This window comes from Staurois parvus, unplaced genomic scaffold, assembly GCF_062004578.1.
Source record: "Staurois parvus isolate SC_StPar_1 unplaced genomic scaffold, SC_StPar_1.0 ptg000402l, whole genome shotgun sequence".
NCBI lineage: Eukaryota > Metazoa > Chordata > Amphibia > Anura > Ranidae > Staurois > Staurois parvus.
Genome location: NW_028318198.1, coordinates 1,710,128 through 1,735,056, shown reverse-complemented (window position 1 = coordinate 1,735,056; position 24,929 = coordinate 1,710,128). Strand labels below are relative to the sequence as shown.

The 24,929-nt window shown below is 40.9% G+C and overlaps 1 protein-coding gene across 1 annotated transcript in view; it reads left to right on the top strand.

Moving 5' to 3' along the window:
• DPH5 (diphthamide biosynthesis 5) overlaps positions 1 to 24,929 on the top strand; it is a 65,971-nt gene that overhangs the window by 15,425 nt on the left and 25,617 nt on the right. The window contains exon 3 of the mRNA XM_089686587.1: positions 8,795 to 8,903. Within this exon, the coding sequence (XP_089542713.1) occupies positions 8,795 to 8,903 (109 nt within the window). The remainder of the gene's footprint in view (positions 1 to 8,794; positions 8,904 to 24,929) is intronic.

Here is a 24,929-nt window from a genome sequence, read left to right as displayed (position 1 = left end):
AGAAAATCGTGCGCTGCCAAATAATGAAAATAATAATAGATGAGCTGCTGCAAACACGTTATGTGTGTAAACATTAAAAACAGACTAAAACAATTGAAAGTGTTGCGCTGCTAGTATAAATCAATACATGAAAATATACAAACAAAAACGTGAGCAATTAGTCCCAACAGATGATAAAACAAAAAATAAATGCAATTCTTCAAAAAAAATCCAAATAAGTGAAAATCTTCCTACTGGTGATTGCACCCAAAATCCCCAAATTGTTTGTATATTTACATGTATTGATTTATGCTAGCAGTGCGACACTTTCAATTGTTTTAAACGTGTCAATGTTGCTTAGAGTTCTTTTTTCAATCTAGTGCATATAAGGAAAGGACCATAAGGCTGGTGAGCAAAACAAACTCGTTTCCTTACCCCTAGTTCACATATCCATGTTCCTGCGGTCCGCATTTTGCGTGGGCACGAGAGCCCATCCATTTGAATGGACTCCCATGTCCCGGGACACGTAGGGAAGAATTCTCTGCACTTCTTGGAATTCCAGGAAGAGAAACGGCAGCAAGCACACTGATCTTCCCAGTGAATGGCTGTGCAGGGGGGTCAAGTACATGATACAGCAGCACATATCAGGAATAATGAAATGTTGGGTTTACATATTCTTTAGAATAGCATCAACATTGAATAGTATGAATGAAGGAATCTCCCCTGGCAGCTATCCTAGTCAAATAGCAGGCACCTGCGGCTGTCTGAATACCCAAACAGTGATAGGATGTAGTCACTGTTCAGCCAATATTTTGCAGGTCCATCCACAGCTCAAGTTTTAGACAGTTCAGCAAGACTCCTGAAATTCAAGCCATATGTGGCCAGCTTTATCTGTCATCCCTATTTCAGGTACTTATATAGCGCCGTCAATTTACTGGGATATACAAAAGACCACAATTTAATACAGTTCTATACCTGTTAAGGGTGGCTTCACACTGCCCCACTCTGCTTTTGCTAAAGCAGGTTATCTGCACTTTTAAACTTCTATGAGGACCTGCAGTTATTTATTTCAGGTACTTATATAGCGCCGTCAATTTACACAGCGCTTTACATATATTGTACATTCACATCAGTCCCTAACCCTCAAGGGGCAAACATTCTAAGGTCCCTAACTTACATTCATACATACACATACTAGGGTCAATTTAGACAGGATCCAATTCACCTACCAGCATGTCTTTGGAGTGTGGGAGGAAACCGGAGTACCTGGAGGAAACCCACGTAGGCACAAGGAGAACATGCAAACTCCAGACAGGTGGTGCCGTGGTTGGGATTTGAACCAACGACCCTAGGACTGCCAGACGGAAGTGCTAACCATTTATCCACTGTGCTGGCATTTTCTGAAATCACACCAAAACTCCCACATGCTGCATCTTTGGTGCATTTTCTGAAACCGCCCCAAACCGTGGGGCCTGATAGAGTTCTATGGAAAAGCACAGCTGTACCATACTAAAACAACGGCTCACTGCAATCTCACTGCACTGCAGGACTGAGATTGGGACAGGGACAGCTAGAAGTGTTAGTCAATCAGGGCTCTAATACATTGCTCAGAATTGTTAGTCTAACACTGGGGGCTGACCTGCGGGTGACAGTGCAGAGTGATGACCTCAGCAGCATGGGGATTCATTTTTTATTGTCCAGTCAGTAGACTTGAAGCTGATTGATGACCAAACTTTTGTCATATTGTACTGAAGAAAAGTTAGGACACTGAACTGACTGTGCTGTCTGTTGGGGTTGCCTATATTACAATTCTACAAGAAATGGCCACTGCCCCAGTCTATAACTGGCCTTCACAGCAAGAAGCACATGGAAGGGCGATGCATGTCAAACAATAAAAGAGAAATTCCAAGCTCATCTTACCAACCAGCTAGGAATTCCCCTTTTTTATTGTTTGACATGCGTTGCCCTTCCATGTGCTCCTTGCTGTGAAGGCCAGTGGCCATTTCTTGTACTGTTGACTTGTTGGTGAGGGGGCACACTGGACACTTTGGCTGCTATTGTGCTATATGCCGGGTGTCCAGTGCGCTCCTGTACCTTGATGAATGAGCTCCCTCAGATTCACCTGCCTTCAGTCTATCCATTAAATACATGTGCTTCTCCCATGGGGGCTCTCAAAATTTGTAGAGTTAGGAACTGCAGAATATCAGGGTGCCGTGAAGAGGTTCTGCAGCTTACGCATGTATTTGCAAATGTGTGCTAACTAAACCCCTGTTTTTAATGCATACTGTTAGACAGGCTCATTCGGTTTGTTTGCAAGCTGGGAATTTTTCTATTGTTTGATATTACAATTCTGCCTGGACAGAATTACAGATCTTTGGGAGGCTTTTTTTTTTTTTTCTTCTGTCATTTATTTTTCTTCGTGGTACCACTGAAATTTAAATGTGTCTGAGACTAGGTAGTAGCCTCATGCACACTGGACGTTTTTACAGCTGCTGTTTTTGACTTCTGTCGTTTTCTCTACAGCATGTTATCCTATGTATGAGTAAACTCCCCAGCATGTTATCGTATGTGTCCATGCACACATCAATCAGCGTTTTTTACATTATTTTTGGTGCTAAAAAGCGAAGCGCTAATGCAAAAATGCCTAAACAGAAAAACTAAGTTTTTTTGGGTTTTTTTTCTTTTTTTTTTCTTTTTTTTAACACAACTTTACACAGCTAATGGTACCGGCATTTTTAAAAAACCCTGTGTGTATGAGTCCTTAATGGTGCTATGTAGAGAAAATGAGAAGGGGGAAAGAAAAGCTACCAACTAAGGCCTCTTTCACATGGGCGTTCGGTATGTCCATTTTTCATCTGTCCATTTACAGATGAAAAAAAGACACCCATGTGTTTCTATGGACTACTGGATGTAAACAGATGATCATCTGTTAATGTCCATATCCGTTAATATCCTTTTTTTTTTTTTTTTTTTTTTTTATGGAAGAATAATAGGGGTTTCTTCTGCTCAAAAAAAAGGATTTTTTTTTTTTGAGCAGAAGAAAAAAAAACAAAACATAACGGATGACAAACCGGATGAAAAGCCAGATGTAAACTGATGTGTTTTTTCTTTGAAACAACATGACTGAACTGATGAAAAAAACAAAACGCCTGTGTGAAAGGACCCTTCGTGTGCACCAACTACTTAATAGGACAAAAAATACAACATCTTTTTATTACTGTAAGCTTTACACAAATTTGACTGCAAAAGACATTTTATAATGTGCAGTTCTGCACAGAAACCAATCGGCTTCCTTTTTTGTCAAAGCTTAATTGAACAAGCTGAAGTTAGAAGCTGATTGGCTACCATGCACAGGTGCACCAGATTTTTCACTTTTCAGGTATAGTAAATCCAGACCTTAAGCTGTATTCACACTTGGCAATTCTGAATCGCAGCGATTCTGCACGCAATTCCAAATCAGTCGTTTCAAAATTCAGTATGTGTGTTTAGGTGCCATTCATTTGTAAGGGCAGCCCAAACGTGGTGGGATTTTGCCACGATTGTTGCAACAGAATTGCATAACAATCATGGCAAAACGCATCACACAAAGCTTGTCACCCAAAAAAGAGCAGGAATGAATGTCACCCAAACACGTGTGGTGCGCTTTGCCAAGATTGTAGTGCGATTTGGAATTGCAGGCAGAATCGTGGCAATTCTACCCGCAATTCAAAATCGCCTAGTGTAAATGCAGCCTTACTGTTCCTGAGACTTGACAAGTCACCAGAATAGAAAGAATTAGGGATATACAGTATCTCCCAGAAGTGAGTACAGCCCTCACATTTTTGTAAATATTGTATAACAGTGTAAATTTGCTGTCCCCTCAAAATAACTCAACACACAGCCATTAATGTCTAAACTGCTGGCAACAAAAGTGAGTACACCCCTAAGTGAAAATGTCCAAATTGGGCCCAATTAGCCATTTTTCCTCCCTGGTGTCACGCGACTCGTTAGTGCTACAAGGTCTCAGGTGTGAATGGAGAGCAGGTGTGTTTAAATTTGGTGTTATCTCTCTCTCTCATACTAGTCACCAGAAGTTCAACATCGCACATTATGGCATATAACTCTCTGAGGATCTGAAAAAAAGAATTGTTGCTCTACATAAAGATGGCCTAGGCTCTAAGAAAATTGCTAAGACCCTAAAACTGAGCTGCAGCACGGTGACCAAGACCATACAGCGGTTTAACAGGACAGGCTCCACTCAGAACAGGCCTCGCCATGGTCAACCAAAGAAGTTGAGTGCATGTGCTCAGCATCATATCCAGAGGTTGTCTCTGGGAAATAGACATATGAATGCTGCCAGTATTGCTGCAGAGGTTGAAGGGGTGGGGGGGTCAGCCTGTCAGCGCTCAGACCATAGGCCACACACCGCATCAAATTGGTCTGCATGGCTGTCGTCCCAGAAGGAAGCCTCTTCTAAAGATGATGAACAAGAAAGTCCGCAAACAGTTTGCTGAAGACAAGCAGACTAAGGACATGGATTACTGGAACCATGTCCTGTGGACTGATAAGACCAAGATAAACTTATTTAGTTCAGATGGTGTCAAGCGTGTGTGGCGGCAACCAGGTGAGGAGTACAAAGACAAGTGTGTCTTGCCTACAGTCAAACATGGTGATGGGAATGTCATGATCTGGGGCTGCATGAGTGCTACCGGCACTGGGAAGCTACAGTTCATTGAGGGAACCATGAATGCCAACATGTACTGTGACATACTGAAGCAGAGCATGATCCCCTCCCTTTGAAGACTGGCCCGCAGGGCAGTATTCCAACATAAAAACCCCAAACACACCTCCAAGATGACCACTGCCTTGCTAACGAAGCTGAGGGTAAAGATGATGGACTGGCCAAGCATGTCTCCAGTCCTAAACCCTATTAAGCATCTGTGGGGCATCCTCAAACGGAAGGTGGAGGAGCGCAAGGTCTCTGACATCCACCAGCTCTGTGATGTCGTAATGGAGGAGTGGAAGAGAACTCCAGTGGCAACCTGTGAAGCTCTGGTGAACTCCATGCCCAAGAGGGTTAAGGCAGTGCTGGCAAATAATGGTGGCCACACAAAATATTGACACTTTGGGCCCAATTTGGACAGTTTCACTTAGTGGTGTACTCTCTTTTGTTGCCAGCTGTTTAGACATTAATGGCTGTGTGTTGAGTTATTTTGAGGGGACAGCAAATTTACACTGTTATACAAGCTGTACACTCACTACTTTACATTATAGCAAAGCCATTTCTTCAGTGTTTTCACATGAACAGATATAAAATATTTACAAAAATGTGAGGGGTGCACTCACTCCTGTGAGATACTGTAGGTTTTTACCACAAATAAAGGTAGACTAATAAGTCCTGATAAAAATAGTTTATGCCTTAGAATCTATCCCTGCAGTCTAAATTTTGAGCTGTTCCTAAACCTGGCCATACACTAGTAGAATTTTGTTTGAGAATGTTCCCTTTTTAACGTTTGTTTGATTTTATGATCATTAGTGGGGTCAATTCGATTTTCATTTTCAACCGCAGAGACAAGAAAATTTGAATGTGCAGGATGGAAAATTTTTCTCTAATGTAAAAATTTCTAACAGTGAATGTGGTTTTCATAAAAAAAAAGTTTGCTTTTAACTGACAGTTTTAAAAGAAATTTCTGGAAGTACATTTGAACAACATTCATCAAGTCATCGAATGCACTGATAAGAATTTTTGTACAAATTTTTGTGCGGACATTTGTTCAAAAACCTACTAGTGAATGGACAGCTTTAGGTTCAGCTTTAAAGATGTTCCAACACAACCATTGCCTGTCTGTGAAGTTTTATATAATGTGTAGTAACCCAAAGCAATCGGACTTCGTCCTTGACGAGAACTGTTGTGTACAATTGTTTTTATGTACAGCACGTTCCCTATTGCTGAATAAATTCAATGAACTCTAAAAAAGATGTTTTTGTAATCAGTCCTTGGTAAGCACAGCACTTCAGATTTTACTCGCTACCAAGTATATTCATTTAAAAGCTGTATCTTTAAAATATATTGCACATTTATTATGTTGACAATTGGGGGTTCTGTAATAAGGTGGCTTGAATAGCATTTATTGTATAAAGATGGGTATCCCATGGCAGCCATTCTGACTCTAGTTCAAGTCTAGAAAGAACAAAAAACGTTGAGTTCTAATATGTCATGTTACATTAGACATATTGCTCTTTTCCTTCTTCAGTTCCCTTCTACCTGTCCTACAAATCTATCCCATAAACACACCGGGTTCATGGTTCCGTATATGTGAAAAGATTGTGAACATCTGTCAGTGCAGCGTGATCATTTCATCCTGTTAAAATACAGATACAATAATCTGAATATTGAGATGGTTTGGGGAATTAGGGCAGTCTGAGCTGTGGTCCCAGCTGTCTTTTTAGAGTGATTATTACAGATTGGGCCCCCTACGTAGCCGGTCACTTTGTAGTCCCACACATGGAGCGCTTTCATGTATGGCAAGGTAATCACCATTGTCCTTCTCAATATAAAACATTCAGGAGCTGTCGTTTGTACAGTAAAGTAAATTTGTTACATAACTGCTTAATACCATGTGATTTCTCAAATCTGTGTCTAAATAATTCAGATGAAGATATGTAAAGCTTTACACATTGATCATAAGGAAGGCTCCTGCTTGTATTCAATTACCATGGGGGGCAGGTGGCTGGCTGACCTTTGATGGTATCTAGAGGGGTCATGGGACACTCCTCCGGGGAATTGGGCTGGAACAATGAATTGTGTACCTGGAGCATTTCACGGAGTAGGGGTTTCTCATGCATCAGCCAAGACTAGTATGGCTCCTTAACCATAAACCCGACATTATCTCATGATGTGTGTCACTTAAATGAGTGTGATTTACAGCCTATGAATGTGATGTGATATGGCGACTCTAAAGACCTGGGTTTACTAGGAAGGGAGCTTACAATGACGTGAAGTTACTGTGAGCTGGACTCTAAGGGCCATTTAACCCACCTGTCAACTTCTTATACCTCTTGGAGATTCTCTGATTAAAGCAGAACTCCAGCCTTCTCTTCAGTCTTGCACAATTGTACAGGCTCCTCTTCTGTTCTGAAATCTCTTCTGTTCCTGCTTGTGATTTTTTAAAGTCTGATTTACTCTCATTTCAACGTGTCTTGCATAGGGCATCTTATTCACTTCACTGGGCTGCCGAATGCACATTTGTCGTCCAATGGAAGCTCCTGCTCCTTTTATAGGCGACAAGTTTTCCACGATTTTTAAAGGCCTGTTTTGCTGCTACTCTGTCAAAATCACACTGCATTTGGAGTGCTATTAAGAGTTATGGCACCCAAACGCCTTTTAACACAATTCCAAATTGCCCAATGTGACTGGGGCCTCAGAGAAGAGGCTGTGAAGGACTGGTCCCATAATGTGGAGGAAGCCTGCTGGAGTGAGGAAAAAGGTAATTATTATTCCTCTACCCCCCCAGAACTTAATGAGCATTTAACCTCTTCCAGCCAGTTTACACATACAGTATATGTGGCCTCTCGGCGGGTGGGCTTTAAAGTGGTTGTAAAGGCCAAAGTTTTTTCACCTTCATGTATTCTATGCATTAAGGTAAAAAAGTTTCTGTGTGCAGTAAGCCCCCCCCCTAATACTCACTTAACCTCCCTCTTGATCCAGCGATGTGCACTGGAGTCTCGGCTATCCCGGGACTACCTCTTCTCATTGGCCATTGGCTCCTGCTGCTGTCAATCACAACAAGTGAGCCAATGAGAAGAGAGGGTGGGGCTGAGCTGCAGCTCGACATATGACTGGACACACGGAGTAGTGGGTGCCCCCATAGTAAGCTGCTTGCTGTGGGGGCACCCGACAGAAGAGAGGAGCCAGGAGTACTGGCGGGATACCCGAGAAGAAGAGGATGTGAACCACTGCACAGTAGGGAAGTATAGACATGTTTCTCTTTTTTTTTTTTTTTTTCTTTTTTTAAATTATGCCTTTAAAATCATATTTGGCCCCATGTAAACATGTTACTGTGCTGAGAGCACAGGAACAAACATGTATCGGAAAGTCCTGGATGCATACTTGCAATTGGAAGCTTTCCAATAACAGCTGTTGGGATGATCAGCATGCCTACCTCCACCTTCCGGAAATTGATCCTAATAATGGGGCAGGAGTCGACGGCAGGAAAGGATTAACTCCTGTAGCGTGGGGTGGCCATTGCAAGTTTTTCTTTTTTTTTTTTCTCGTGCCCAGTGTTAGCCTTGAAAAGGGTTAGTTAAGAAATAAAAATGAAAAGGTGGACTAACACCCAACACCCTCTCCATCCCACTGGTCGCTGCTGCACTTGCGTTCATGGGTAATAGTGTGTCCCCATCCATGCAACGTGGTGCTGGGGTTTGAGAACCATGTGGTTTTGCCACAGGCCAGTCGGAACCGCGCTGATCTGTGCCAGCATTCCTAGAGAAAGAGGAGGAAGAACACATTTCTCAAGCTGCATGGATGGGTAAACGCTATCACAAAGCAAAATACAGCAGGAACAGAGGGGGCGAGGATGTAGGATGGCCACCTTTTTCAATTTCTTCTGAAAGAGATGAACTAACCTTTGGGAAGTGAGCCTTCTGGCATTCAATCATAAAAGACTGTAGACTGTCATATGGTCTAAGTTGGGAGCTCTGGAGTAGTAGACTTTTTTGTTCATAGTAAGAAAAGGAAATTTTGTCTCCACTCCTAAAATGTGATTTTTGATGTGTGCTGTTTTGATTCGTATGAACTGTGAATTTTAATGGTAGGTCCGCCTTCTCTCTGCAGAGCTACAACGCACAGTGACCTGGTACTCCGAGCAGCCAAGGCAGGAATCCAGCACCGAGTCATACATAACGCCTCTATACTTAGTGCTGTGGGTTGCTGTGGTCTTCAGGTGAGCATGCCTTTTTCTCAAAATTTATATACAATTATAACATTTGTTTTTTTTTTCCTCAAAACGTGTACAGTACATTCCTGCTTTTCGAAAAAAGAAAGCTATATTAAATATATAGAGAGTGCCAGTGCTGACCTACCTCTGAAAATTGACTGCGGAGATGGCCATGGCTTCAAATTCTGAGTCACTGACCCAGTCATTGGGTCATCATGGCAGCCAAGCAGCTAGTATTTTAAGGAGAGACCATGGATAAAATCTTACAGGTTTCTCATTGTGAGTTTGAACTATCCTAACATATGATCTATGTTACTTTAATTTAGTGCACATGTGTAAAACATAGCTTTATTATATTTACATTATTATACAGCTTTATTTATAAACCTAAAGTGGTTATAAAGCCTAAACACTTCCTTCCATTAAGGTAAAAAATGTTTAGGCATCAGTATTGCTCCCCTCCCCCATTCCTTTTACTTACCTGAGCCCTCGTTTGATCCAGTGCTGTGCACGTCTGCAGCTCTTCTCTCCTCTCACTTCCAGCTCTCGCAGTCTTTGCTGAGGCAGCGGGAGCCATTTGTTTCCTCTTCTGTCAATCAAAGCCGGTAACAAGGGAGTGGGGGGGGTTAGTCCCATTGTCTGTGGACAGCGGGGCTCGGCAGTGAGCCCACGAGTACCGCCATAGGAAGTGGGCACTCACCAAAGAGAAGGAGCCAGGAGTGCCAGCGGTGGACTTGAGAAGAGGAGGTTTTGGGCCATTTTGTGCAATTCCATGGCATAGAGCTGGTAAGTATAAACCTATTTGTTATTTTTTAAAAATTTCATTTGCAATCACTGAAAGTGTTACTAAACCCACAATATCAAAATTAGTCTATATATGCAGTAAGGCATGCTTGATATACTCACTGTGGAACCTAAGGGGTTAATCCTCCGCATTATATAAAAACGTGGTTGATCCTACCCTTCTTCCAGTGTCCCCCTCTTATCACCTGATAAGACCTATCGTGCGGAGGCACTCTGCACATGCTCACTTTGGTATGTATTGCTAGAGTGTTTGTTTTTTGTTTTGTTTTTTCTTGGGAGAGTGCATGTCATCAGCACAGGGCCAATCAGCACTGTCCAGACAGAGGTCAGGGGCCCTGCATCCTCCTAGAGCAGAAAGAAAACTCCTCCTACAATAAGATCCCACATCTCTCCTGTACAATGGAAAGCATTAGATAAAAAAAAGCATTGATCCAGTGCTTTAAATTTAAAAAAAAAACGGCCTTGTTTACAAGGCGCTGGAACCGAAAGTGACATTGCTCTGGTCCTCCAAGGGCATAGAGATGAGTGGAGGCCATCTTTCCTTCACTTATCTCTATGCCCAGCGCCGGGATCGTTCTGTGGTTTCTCAGGTAAGGCTGAGAACTACCGAGCAGTGGGGGTGGGGTTCTTTGTGACACCTGTATTGGTGCTTATTTTCTTATCAGCCAATGCCTGATAGGGGTGGTTTCGCCCACAGAAATTTCGGTGCACCCCTAGTATTCACATATTATAACTTCAAGCTCAACTACAATAAGATATTTTGAATTAGTGAACACGTGCAGTTGTTTTTTTTTATTCTCCTGTGCCAATAATGCACCCATACCCTAGATTGTAAGCTCGAAAGAGCAGGGCCCTCAATCCCCTCATGTTTTGCATTGTATTGGTATTGTTCTGTCACATGTTCTGTCCCCCTTTGTAATGTACAGCGCTGAGCGAACTATTGGCGCTTTATAAATACTGTATAATAATAATAATACATGCAAATGTATAGTATGCATGCACCCTTTTTATATTGAATAGACAGTTATCAGACTTGCATACTGCCCATTAGCTCTTCTCATTGCAACATAATGGTTCCTGTAGTATAGGCCTAAGAAGAATTACAACTATTAGGGTCCACACCACAATGTGTGCTTTGCACAAAATCGCACGTGTTGACATGCATTTCCAAGCTGCATTGCATTTAAATTGCGCTGCAATAATTATTTTTTAAATTTCACTAAGATTTTGTAAAGAAAACTTCAACTGGTTTGCAGTGTGCTTACATGCGTTTTACATGTGCTGTTCTTAAAAGCAGAGCAGCACACATCAGCACAACGCACTGGTGTGGAATGCTGCTATTGAAATACAGTGGATATAGAAAACAATCTCTCCCCTTTAAAATAATCACAATTTGTTGCTTTTCAGCCTGAAATGAAGACAGACACAGTTTTGGTTTTATCCAGCTTTATTTACTCAGTGCAACTTATAACATCCAAGTGAAAGATCTAATACCAACATGTCAGATAAAAAATTCAAAAACAGAATCACAGAAAAATTTCAAAAACAGAAAAAAGGATAACACCCCCTTCCAAAAATTGACATCCGCTCAATCAGGTGTAACTAATCGCCTTCTCAATGGCACACAAAGCCATTTGACTTTCAACTGCGACCAGCTGTGGTCATTTTGATTAGCTCAGCATAAAAAGTGCTTTCCTGGAGAATTTCAGTCTCCAATATTGCAACTGAAGCAAAAAATCAACTGGCAAGGCACTGCCAAAAGATCTCCAGGATAAAGTTGTGGACCGGCACAAGTCAGGAGATTGATACAAACAAAATTTCAAAGGCTTTATCAATGCCTAGAAGCACAGTGAAGACTATTATTAGGATGTTGAAGATATTTGGTACAACACAAACCCTCCTTGGATCAGGACATTGCTCTAAACTGGATGAAAGAGCCAAGAGGAAACTAGTCACAGAGGCTACCAAGAGGCCTACAGCAACTCTGAAGCAGTTGCAGGAATTTATGACAAAGAGTGGTCATTGTGTGCATGTGACAACAATATCACAAATTCTCCACAAATGTAACTTGTATGGGAGGGTTGCAAGAAACAACCACTCCTCAAGAAAGGCCACATGCAGTCACGACTGAGTCTTGCCAAAACACACCTTGAAGAATCTCAGGCAACATGGAAATTGGCTTTATGGTAAGTTTTTTTTGGCTTCAACACTAAGATATGTCTGGAAATCAAATACAGATCACCATCCAATTAACACCATTCCTACAGTAAAGCATGGAGGTGGTAATATCCTGTTATGGGGGGTTTCTCTGCAGCAGGGACTGGAGCATTTGTCAGGATAGAAAACAAAAATGGATGGGGCAAAATACTGTCAAAGTCTTGAGGAAAATCTGCTGCCTTCTGCTAGAAAGTTGTCAATGGGAAGAAGGTTTACCTTCCAACATGACAATGACCCAAAGCACACAGCAAAAATGACCACATAGTGGTTGAAGGAGAAAAAGGTGAATGTCCTTGCATGACCTAGTCAGAGCCCAGACTTAAACCCCATTGAAAATTTGTGGAATGACTTGAAGACTGCAGTCCACAAATGTTCACCATCAAATTTAACTGAACTTGAGCAGTTCTGCAAAGAAGAGTGGGCAAATATTGCAAAGTCTAGATTTGCTAAGTTAGTAGAGGCTTATCCCAAATTAAGGCTGGAATTAAAGCAAAAAATGGGAGGGAGGAGCCTGAACATGGCGCAGAGCGGGAGATCAATGTGAGATCTCCCGACACCAGGCGTACCCTGTACCATAGCCCCGCTAGGAAAGAGGAAAGGAGGGGAATGTTTGAGAAGCTACCTCTGGGACCTACCTAAGTGAGGGTACGGTCCCTTTTGGAGGAACGTGTATCCCGCAGATCCAGGCATGGTGGTCTGAGGGAGATGGAGCCGAGGCACAGGAGGAGAGCGAGTGTCCTGACAGCTGGAGAGGAGCTCAGTAGACGATTGAAGGTCATGTGACCTAATGCAAAGGAGCACTGGGAGGTGAGAGAAGCCGGCCGGCGTGCAGGAGCAGAGGAAACATCTGATTCTAGCCCCTCATGAGCCGGACTGCTGCGGTTCACTGCTGAGTAATCTGCACCCCCGCCACCACCACGAAGGTCGCTGTTATCTGGAGGAACATTGAAGCCAGCTAACACCCCCCCCTTCCCCCTTGGGAGAGGACACTGGATGCTGAGTCACCAGAGCAGAGGAAGTAGGAGCAAAAAGGGTGAGTGAGAGCACCATGAGTACTGGATGGGACTAAACTGTGTAATAAAACTGAGGGGGGGAAGGTACTCAGGGGGTTATATTCAAGGGGTCTTACCAATGGAAGAAGTGGAAAGAGGACTTTTAAGAAAGATAAAACCTGAAAGTGCAGTGGACCCTGAAAGAGGCTTATAGGTGAGAGGGGAAAAAGAAAAGAAGATTTAAAAGGACATTTAAAAGGATACTTATCTAGAGAGATGGAACTTTAAACCGATAATCCCTCCCAGTGCCGGAAAAAGAAAGAGGACAGGAAGAAAAGAAAAGGGAAAAACAATATGAAAAATAAAGGGACAAAAGGTGGAGGGCCAAAGGTCTCTCAAACAGGCTCAATGAAAAAATATATACCCTTACAAGAAAAACGGACCCCGGGGAGACAAATGGGAATAAATGGAAGATATGAGAAGGAAAACAGTATTGGAGAAGGCACCAGATTATCCCTGGGAATGGCTAACATCAGCCAAAATATAGAAGATGAAGATATAGAAAAAATAGTGGCTTCTGAGAATATAGAAGAACAAGAGAAGAGCTCGTAATTGGCCACTAAAATAGAAATAGCAGAAATGTTTAAGGGATTAGAAAAATCTATAAAACAAGAAATGGCTAAACTACATAAAGATCTGGGGCAGGTACTTACGATGTTCTAATTTTTCGAGTTTCATCTGTAGAATCGGAAGATTCCAACAAGAAGGTAGAAGGGTAAATCCAAGAGATGTAATTTGTTCAATTTCAGCACTATAGAGACAAAGAAGAGATATGGATAAAGATAAAAGAAAGATCTATAATAAAATATGGGGAATACCCCTATCAAGGGTGGTGGAGACGGAAAGAAAATTAGAAAACATGCCCAAGCTATACAGGTCTTAGAAAAACGGATGGCGGAAATGAAAATAGAACAAAGAAATCTGCTATATAAATTGAAAGAACAGGTAAATCGGGATAGAAGATAAAATTTAAGGATTCGAGGTCTCCCACAGATACCCCAAGGAAACAATAGGGAAATTGCTAGAGACGATAATGGAAAGAGCTGCAACTTAACCCCTTAAAATCGTTAAAATAAATGGAGTATATACAGGTGAAACTCGAAAAATTAGAGAAATTGCCAAGAGAAAGATGAGAGACATGAGACCAAACAATGCAGAAGAGCTGAAGGCCGCTATTGAAGCATCCTGGTCTTCCATAACACCTCAGCAGTGGCACAGGCTTATAGCTTCCATGCCACGCCGCACTGAGGCAGTAATTCCTGCAAAAGGGGCCCAAACCAAGTACTGAGTACATATGCATACTTATACGTTTTAGATATTGTTCTATGTTTCCTTGTTTTATTGATTGCATGTAATATTCTAATTTTCTGAGATTGTGGATTTGGGGTTTTCATGAGCTGTAAGCCATAATCGTCACAATTATGACAAATCATGGCTTGAGCTATCTTGCTTTGCATGTAATGAGTCTATCTCATATATTAGTTTCACCTTTTAAGTTGCATTACTGAAATAAATGAACTTTTGCATGTTCTTCTAATTTTTCGAGTTTCATCTGTAGAATCGGAAGATTCCAACAAGAAGGTAGAAGGGAAAATCCAAGAGATGTAATTTGTTCAATTTGAGCACTATAGAGACAAAGAAGAGATATGGATAAAGATAAAAGAAAGAGCTATAATAAAATATGGGGAAGAAAATATTCACATTTTTGCTGACCTAGCAGTGCAAACATTAATAAGAAGGAGAACTTTGAGGCCATTATTAGAACAAATGAAAAAGCAGAACGTTCGATATAGTTGGGGTTTGCCAGCCTGTTTTGTTGGAAAAATGGTCCTTCAGCAAGATTGAAGTTCCCTGAAGACATGAGAGACTTTTGTGAGACACTTTAATTGCAGAAAATAGTTATTCCTGGATGGGAGGAAGGTGAGGGAGAGCTGTGGGATATGGAAAAAGAGAGGTGACAGGTAGACTAAAGGGGGAATAGAGAGTAGGAATGATAGGGGGAGGAGAAGGAGGGGTTGTTTTTTTGGTTTTTTTTTTCTTCCCTTTCTCTCCTCCTCCTTTCCCTCTCCTCCTGTTATTGAGTATATAGAACATGATGGGATATGGGGGATGGGATGCGCAAAATGGTGAGGTGTACATGGTCAGTGTTCCACTTTAAAGTAGAATCAAGGGTGGGATTAGGACCACAAATGATTTGTAGGCAAACTAAAAGGGGAAAGGGAGGGGTGGAGAAAAAATGGGGAGGTAGGAGATGGAGGGGAGGGAGCAGACAGCTTAAGACTCTTGGGGATTGGAGGAGGAATATCAGTCTGGAGGTACTCTAGAGAACGAAGGGGAAGATATGGTGGATAGAGGGAGAGAGAGGAGATGGTAGAAGGAAGATGAGGGGAGGAGAGAAAAGGGGAAGAAAGGAAGAGATTCACTTTGTGACCTATAATGTTAGAGGATTAAATAGCCCCGGGAAGAAATTTAGAATTCTCAAAGAAATCCAGCATAGACTCTCGTCTGTGGTTTTTTTTACAAGAGACACATTTAGTACAAGAAACAAATGTGAAGTTACAGTCCAGATACTATCCAAAATGGTTTTATGCAGATTCCCCAATTAAACGTGCAAAGGGTGTGGCAATAGGCTTTGTGAAAAATATTGGAGATTGGTGGATCCAGAAGGGAGATTCTGGATTTTGAAAGGGAGATTACAGGAAATAGAATGTACATTAGCAAATATCTATTGTTCAGATAAGAAACCGGAGGCATTCCTAAAAAATATCCTAAGGAAATTAATAGATTTCAAAAAAGGAAATTTGATTGTGGCAGGAGACTTTAATCTTTGTATGGATCCACAGATGGATATGACTTTTCTTGTGCAGAGAGAAGGTAGTAGGTTTTTGAAACCTTTAAAAAAAAAATGATATACCAATGTCAACTTGTGGATATATGGAGAGTTATGCATACGAAGAATAAAGATTATACGTTTTACTCTCATGCACATGAGATGTATTCACGACTGGATTACATATTGTTGGACCATCGACTTATTGAGTCATTGGTTAAAGTAAATATAGAAGTTATGTCGATCTCTGATCACGCTCCTGTCACAATGCAATTATCATGGGGAAATGAGCTGAGAGGAGGAAAAACATGGAGGTTAAATGAGTCGCTTCAGGATCAAGAGAAGGATCAGAAAATTAAGAAGGAAATAGAGCAATTTTTTGTGGAAAATGAATCTGAGGAAGTAACTGCGGCAACGGTGTGGGAAGCTCATAAGGCATACATTAGAGGAATATTAATAGCAATAGGAGCAAAGAAGAAGAGGGAAAAAAGAGAAAAAATAAATACGCTTCTTAATGAACTCAGTGATTTAGAGCAGTCACATAAAAATAGAGTAACAAAAGAGATTATGAAGAGGGTGTAGCAGTTGTGCACACAGAGATGGACGCGGTCATCCATCTTGCTAAGGATTCTCCATCTTGTATCTCTCGCCCTTCAATCCCCCCTCCCTCTCTGTTGAGTGACACGTGGTCTGAGTGTGTGTGTATGCTGAGTTCAAAAGGCATCAGGCCCCAGCTGGATAGCTTCATGGTTATAAACCCCAATTAGCCTGGCCCCAGTATGTCTGTGCGACTCTTGCTTGGAATGGATCGTAAAGCCATAAACCAGTCCTTCACTGGGCTTCAAACACATTCCAGCTAGCCGTAAAACAGACTCACATTTAAAAACCCACTTTTCCCATATAATTTTATATCTTAAGGTCGGAAATAATTACATAAACCTAAAGCATATATTCGGATAGCTCAGTTTAATACAAGTCGCCTGATAGCTTACACCCCCTAGTTGAAGTCTACGGGAGAGCAGAAAGCATATAGTTCTAGCCAAAATAGTGAAATATGCCATGTTTGATATCTAGACGTTCAGTAGATGATTCTGCATATTAATCTACCTGTGGATAGAATGTTACATGTACCTAGGGAAGGGTATTGCCCTGGTATAACTTGAGGGATTTTGGTTCTAGCCTGAGTCCCCTGCCTACAACACCCTCCCCAAATGAGGCGATTGGTTCTCTGCTTCAAGGAGACACCCTGCTGAGTTCCTAGAAAAAGGCTGTTATGCCTGGAGCAGAGAGTAGAGTTAAGTTGAGTTGAAGAAATCTCCCTTTTAACATCAGAACCAACTCGGGAGACGGTACCCTTTGCTCTGAAACTTAATCTGCTTAAACCAAGGCTGACGGCAAGTAACTACCTCTCTAAACTTCTTTCTGTTATCTCTTTGCTGTGTTATTGCTCTCTCTCTCTCTGTGTGTGTGTGTGTGGGTGTCTGTGTGTGTGTGTGTGTGTATGTATGTATGTATATGTGTGTGTGTGTGTGTGTGTGTGTGTGTGTATATGTATGTATGTATATGTGTATATATGTGTATATATATATATATATATATAGGCTACATCTTTTTCTGTAAATATGTTTATTGCACCCTTTTGACCTTTTTTAGTAATAAATCCTATTATCTGAAAAGTGTTGAACTGTTTCTAAAGCTCTTTAATGCAAACGAAGAATCCCTGTCTCCTGAAGAGCGCTACTAGGTGTTTTTAAACCTCTATATACAGTTGTGTTCAAAATAATTGCAGTGTGTTGAAATAAGTGAATAAAGCTCAAAATCCTTCTAATAGCTTTTATTTCCATACACACAAATGCATTCGGAACACTACACATTCTCTTCCAAATCAAAACATGAAGAAAAATATATCAAATGTGTGTTGTTCCTCTAAAAAAAATTGAAGAAAAGTGAATATTAGACTGTTCAAAAAATAGCAGTGTTTGTATTCTTCTTTACATTCATTCACTATATAAACTGAAAAATGTTTGAAGATTTTGCTTTCTTTTGAATCAATTAATATTTAGTTGTATAAGCACTGTTTCTGAGAACTGCTGTACATCTGTGTTGCATGGAGTCAACCAACTTCTGGCACCTGTGAACAGGTATTCCAGCCCAGGATGATTGGACTACATTCCACAGTTCTTCTCTATTTCTTGGTTTTGCCTCAGAAACTGCATTATTGATGTCACCCCACAAGTTTTCTATTGGATTAAGATCGGGGGATTGGGCTGGCCACTCCATAATGTCAATCTTGTTGGTCTGGAACCAAGATGTTGCACGTTTACTGGTGTGTTTGGGGTCGTTGTCTTGTTGGAACACCCATTTCAAGGGCATTTCCTCTTCAGCATAAGGTAGCATGACTTCTTCAAGTATTTTGATGTATTCAAACTGATCCATGATCCCTGGTATGCGATAAATAGGCCCAACACCGTAGTATGAGAAACATCCCCATATCATGATGCTTGCACAACCATGCTTCACTGTCTTCACAGTGTACTGTGGCTTGAATTCAGTGTTTGGGGGTCGTCTGACAAACTGTCTCCGGCAACTAGACCCAAAAAGAACAATCTTACTTTCATCAGTCCACAAAATGTTGCACCATTTCTCTTTAGGCCAGTCAATGTGCTCTTTGGCATATTGTAACCTCTTCAGCACATGTCTTTTTTTCAATAGTGGGACTTTGCGGGGGCTTCTTGCAGATAGCTTGGCTTCACATAGGCGTCTTCTAATTGTAACAGTACTCACAGGTAACTTTAGACCTTCTTTGATCTTCCTGGAGCTGATTGTTGGCTGAGTACTTGCCATTTTGGCTATTCTACTATCAATTTGGTAGTTTTTTTTACTTTCTTCCACGTCTTTCAGGTTTTGGTTGCCATTTGAAAGCATTTGCGATCATTTTAGCTGAGCAGCCTATCATTTTCTGCACTTCTTTATATGTTTTCCCCTCTCCAATCAACTTTTTAATCAAGGTACGCTGTTCTTCTGAACAATGTCTGGAACTACCCATTTTCCTCAGAATTTCAGAGAGAAATGCACTGTAATCAGCATGTACAACATTTGCTGCCTTCCTTCCTTAAATAAGGGCAATAATGGCCACCTATTTTTCAAAGAATGAATGATTTTACTAATAGAACTCCACACTGCTATTATTTTGAACATGCCCATTTCAATTAGTGATTCAATTACACAGAATCAGCAGCATGCATATCACGACTGTTGGGTCTGTTGGATTTCTATTCCTCTACTACACCTGCTAGTAAATTATTTTCCATGTAGAAATATAATTTCTACCAAAAACAGTGATTGATCAGGTTAGTGATGTCTGACTGCTATTATTTTGAACACAACTGTATCTATGCCTGCGGTGACAGTGGTATACAGACGATTATTCAAACATCATAGTATTATTGCTAATATTGGTGAGTTTCCTCCTACTCTGTACAAAAAGGCGGTGGTGGCAGTGTGAAGGGTTAATTGTGTAATTAACCTGACCCAATAACAATCACTCTCAGGCTGCGGCACATAGGTTGTGGTCTATTAGCTGGAAAATCTTTGTGCAGGGTGCAGCTGAGCGTGGCATTGTTACGCACGTGACAGCGTGGTTTTAGATTGGCTAGTCCTTCAGTCACATGTTGGTGAGAAGGGCTGGGGGTCTGACGCCACGACCGTCACAGAGGGTACTAAATAAAAGAGAAGAATTAAATAGTTTTCTGGAAGAAGATAAGAGGAGAGTGTTTAATAAAATAAGAGAGAGATATAGATGGGGGGAGAGACCAGGAAAATGTTTGAGAGCTCAGAGAAAAAAAAAAACTAGCAACTATATAGAGAAAATAAGAGATGGCAAAGGAGAGTTAGTGCATTCAACTAAGGATATAGCAAAAGTGTTTAAAGAATATTATAATAAACTATACAATATTAATACCCTCGGGGATCATAGGGGAAAATGAGGTGGGAATAATAGAAAAAAGAAGGGCATATTTAAAAAAGGCAAGATTACCGAAATTAAGCGTAGAACTACTAAAATCCCTTGAAACAGCAATAACACGGGAATAAATACAGTTAGCATTTAAAAGTACCGCAGGTGGGTAAAGTCCAGGCCCCAATGGGTACACAGTGAGATACTATAAAAAATATAAAGCACTAATACTACCCAAACTGAGGACATATATGAATGCTTTGGGAGGAGCAATGGAAATGAGGAGGGAATCCCTACAAGCTCATGTGGTGCTTATACATAAGAAAGGTAAAGACGATACCCAGTGTTCAGGTTATAGACCGATCTCTTTATTAAATACAGACACTAAACTATATGCAAAAGTCCTAGAAAATAGGATGAAAGACTTAATGCAGGAATGGATACATATAAATCAAGTGGGGGTTTGTCCCAGGGCAGGAAGGTAGAGACAATGGGTTGAGATCGATGTTTCTCGTACAAAAAAGTAGGAAAGAGAAAACTCCTTCACTAGTACTCTCGATTGATGCTAAAAAAGGCATTTGACAGAGTAAACTGGGGATATATGTTGGACACTTTAGAAGTACTAGGGTTGGGACCCAGGATGAGAGAATGGATAAGGAAATTACATAGTCAACCTTCGGCTGCAATTATGGTTAATGGGGAAGTATCAGAGTACTTTAGGATGCAAAATGGTACAAGGCAGGGATGCCCTTTGTCTCCTTTGCTATGTTTTGTCTTTGGAATCGCTTTTGGCTACTATAAGGAATAATGTAGATATAAAGGGAATTTGGGTAGGGAAAATAGAGCATAAGATGGCAGCTTATGCAGGCGATATGTTATTTTATGTGGGACATCCAAGGACAACATCGCCAAATTTAATGAAAGCTTTAAAAGAATATGGTGAGATGTCTAATTTAAAAATTAACCCTACCTAAACAGAGATTTTAAATATAAACCTTCCTAATAGAGATATAAAAATGCTAGAGGAGGATTTCCCCTTTGGAGAGAAAGAGAATTAAAATATCTAGGTATAAAATTGACAGTATCTCCAAAGAACCTATATAGAACAAACTATATTCCACTACTAAATGAAATTAAGGACGAATTAAGGACAATAGGATGGGGATCATTGTCATGGATAGGAAGGATAAACCTGATAAAAATGGTAATTGTTCCAAAAATTTTATATAAATTTCAAATGATACCTATTAATCTACCAGAAGTATATTTTGGAACAATTAGAAAAATTCTAACAAGATTTATTTGGAGGAATAAGAAACCCAGAATAAGCAATGATATTTTGTGTAGAGACAAAGAGGAGGATTAGGAGCTCCAGATTTGAAAAAATATTATAATTCAGTAATTATAGCAAGAAATTATGATTGGACACATAATGCAAAGGGGAAAAGCTGGGTAAAAATAGAAAACATATTAAGTCAGGAAAATTTGAGCAGAATTGTATGGTTACCTCCAGAATTCCGTGGATTGGCAGATAGTACAAGTGTGTTTACACGTAATGTTTTAAGAATTTGGGGTGTTTTACACAAACAAATGAGATGGGAATTTAATTCACTGTTAATGCCCTTAGGATCCACAGAGTTTTTCCCCCCAGGTAAAGAAAGTGTCACATGCAGGTGGATAAAGAAGAAAGATGTACAATTAAGAGATATAATGGCGGGGGAAGAAGTATGTTCTTATAGAGAAATGGAAAATAAAAGTGAAATATTTTTGAGAATGGATAAGTGGCGTTATTTTCAACTGAAACACTTTGTGGGGACGCCTCCGAGGCCATTGAGAACAAAAAAAGGATTGGAACCCTTTCGAGCACTTATTAGATACATGGGGAGATGGGAAACACGGGGTTTCTAAAGTATATAAGATCCTCACAGGAGTAAACACTGTTACAAGGCCCTCATTTATAGAGAAATGGGAAAGTGATTTAGGAGTAATTGTAGATGAGGAAAAACAAAAGAAAATATATAGATTAATACACGGGAATGTAAATATGAGGGATGTGGAAATGAATTATAAATGCTTGGCAAGATGGTATATTACACTGAGTGTAGCACGCAGAATAAGGGGAGATAATTCACCTATGTGTTGGCGTGGAGGTAGAGGCACAATGTTTCACATTTGGTGGGAGTGTGATAAAATTCAAGAATATTGGGGGGTATAGTCCGCTTAATTCAGGAAATAATGGAGGTTAACATTTTAAAGGGCCCAGAGACTTGTCTCTTTTATGGTGATAAATTCTCAGTGAAAGAATATAAAAACTCAGGTTTAATGTAGTATTTGAATGCAGCGAAGGGATTGATTCCCAAGTTTTGGAAGGAACAAGAAGCACCAAAAATAAAGGATTGGGTAGATAAGATGGAGCAAGTATATAGATTGGAGGAACTTTATCATATGGATGAGGATAAGATGGAGGTTTTCCAGATCAGGTGGAGGAAATGGGAGGAATTCAAGAAGTCAAATTTATATCTAGAATATAGGTAAATGAGTTCAGAAGCCATCGGTGAAAAAAGGAAGTAATCAAGATCTCCAGATTGAGTAAAAAAGAGTCTATGCTGTCAGGGATGGGGGGAGGGGAAGGTTGTTGTATATTGAGAGGGGAGGGGGAATAGAATATTAAGAGGAAAGTTAATATTTTTTGATATTATGTCAGGTAAAATCTGAATTTTATATTGTCATATTAATGTTTGTATGTATAAATTGATAAATCTGAAAAACTTAAAATATTTAAATAAAAAAAAATAAAGCAAAAAATGGTTCAACAAAATACTGACACAAGGGGGTGATCCTTTTTCAAACTCAATGTTTCTGTATTTTTAATTTTTTCTGACATGTTGGTGTTATATCTGTTACTTGGATGTTAATAGTTTCACTGAGTAAATACAGCTGGATAAAAAAATCTGTCTTCATTTCAGGCAAAGCAACAAAATGTGATTTATTTTAAAGGGGGTGATTCTTTTTTTTTTCACCCACTGCACATAAACGTTAATCAACGCATTCCAGCGCAACTGGTGTTAAGGGATACTTAAACATTTCTGGTTAGTTGGAGAAAAGAAACCAAAAATATGGTACAGTAAAGCACTGCTTTCTGAAAAACATAAGTTGAAGTGAAAGGCTTCAAGCCCTCCACTCTGCTAGGATGGGCAGTGCTTGTGGCCAGATTAATGATTTGTACTGCGATCTTTATAAAGCTGAAATCTCTTAACCACTATTCACACTTGAGTGTATGCATTTTCAGGCAATTGTGAAGCGTTTTTGTTTTTGCAATCAAACACAGGTTTTTGAGCATTTTCTGTGTGCCTTCAAGCTTCAAGTCTTTATTTTGGCATTCACCTATAGGTGAATGGACACTGGCTGACCAATCAAACAAGAAGCCCTCCCCTCCTGCACAGGAAGTATTTGTTTTTTCACCATACTTGGAGGTCTGGAATGATTCTACTGAGAATCAAGGACTTCATTCAGATTCATTCAAAAAGCTGTTAGCCAAAATGGATGGTACCAGAGCCTCGCTGAATAGAAGAATCCTTGGGGTTTTTGCCTATAATGCAGCCTTCGGCTCTGGACCCTGTGCATTTTTTCTGACCAAGGCGTTTCTGGCGGGGTGCTATACGGGTCCAAGGCACTGGCCCCCATTTAAGAGAGGGGGACCGAGTCTTTGAAGATCTTTAGGACAAGGCCTGCCGTGATGGCTGGTCACTGGCTAAACCTTAGGGGCCTGCATCGTAATTGGTAAGTGTTCCTCTATATATACATAAGAAATGGAAGTTAATAGAGGAGACTGATAGGGGTATGAATGGGAGGACCACCAGGGGAGAGTACTTGGTTAGCCTGTACCTGCCTGTACTGCTCATTTTGGCCACTTGAGGGAGTCCGGTTTCAGTGATGGATCGTGTGTGGGCACTTGCAGTAACAGCAGGAAGAGGAAGTCAGCCATATTATTTATATGGGGCGATGCCTCATCGCACGTTGGCTGCTGCGGCCACCTCTACCACTGCGGTTACCGCTGCTGGACCCTTGAAGGATGGCCAGGACACAGGGCAGGTTATTCTAAGGGCACATGAGTACTTCCCTGAGGGGGGGTCAGCCAGCATATTTGGCGTTCCACTATGATATCTTCTCCTGAAAGACCAGGGGCAACAGGTCAATCTGAGATGCTGTGTTTGTCCTGCATTGTGGCTACTACCAATGCGTCCGCTTCGGGGTATGTAACAAAGGATCTTGCATCAGCCTTGGCAGGGTTAGAAGACAAGGTTACAGGGATGGTTGCATCCATAGCTCAAGGGGATAAGAAGCAAGGCCTATTCTACACCTGAAGGGGCTGAACCGGTTTCTAAAGGTTCATTCATTTTGGATCGAGTCAGTCCACTCAGTGGTAGCATCGTTACAAGGAGAATTTCTATCGTCCATAGACATCAGGGATGCCTACCTGCATGCGCCGATATTTCTTGCTCATTCAAATTTTCTGTGGTTTCCAATGGAAATTTGGCATTTTCAGTTGGTGGCACTACCTTTTGGGCTAGCCACGGTCCCTCAAGTGTTTACAAATATTCTGGCTCCAGTTCTGAGGATGCTCGGAACTCGTTGATTATAGGTCTTGGGTTATCTGGACGATCTACTGCTCAGGGGTCAGTCTGGTCCAAGCCTGAAAAAATATGTGGTCCTTATTCATACTCTGCAATGTTTGGGCTGGGTGCTCAACTTCGAGAAGTCAGCCCCGGAGCCAGTACAAAGTCTGGAGTATTTGGGGTTGGTCCTAGACAAGGTTAAGGCAAAGGTGTTTCTGCCTTCTGGAAATGGCCGCACCCCTGAGAGATCAGGTTCGGAGTTTGAGGAGCAGGATGTATCCTTCCGTATGTCTCTGTATTAAGTTAATGGGGAAGATGGTCTCTCAGGGACCTCTATTGCACCCAGCTTTACTGTCTCTGAATTTGACAGCATAGCTATTGAGACCCAAATTTTGAAAGATAGGGGAGTGTTGGGCTCGGTTATCCACTGTTAAACGCTAGGAAGCTGGTTTCTAAGAACATTTATTATAGAACTTGGAAGGTGTATATTTTCCAGTGAGAGGGAAATTCCGTTAGTTCTGCGCTAACTCAGAAGGTCTTGTTTTTGGTGGAAATCAT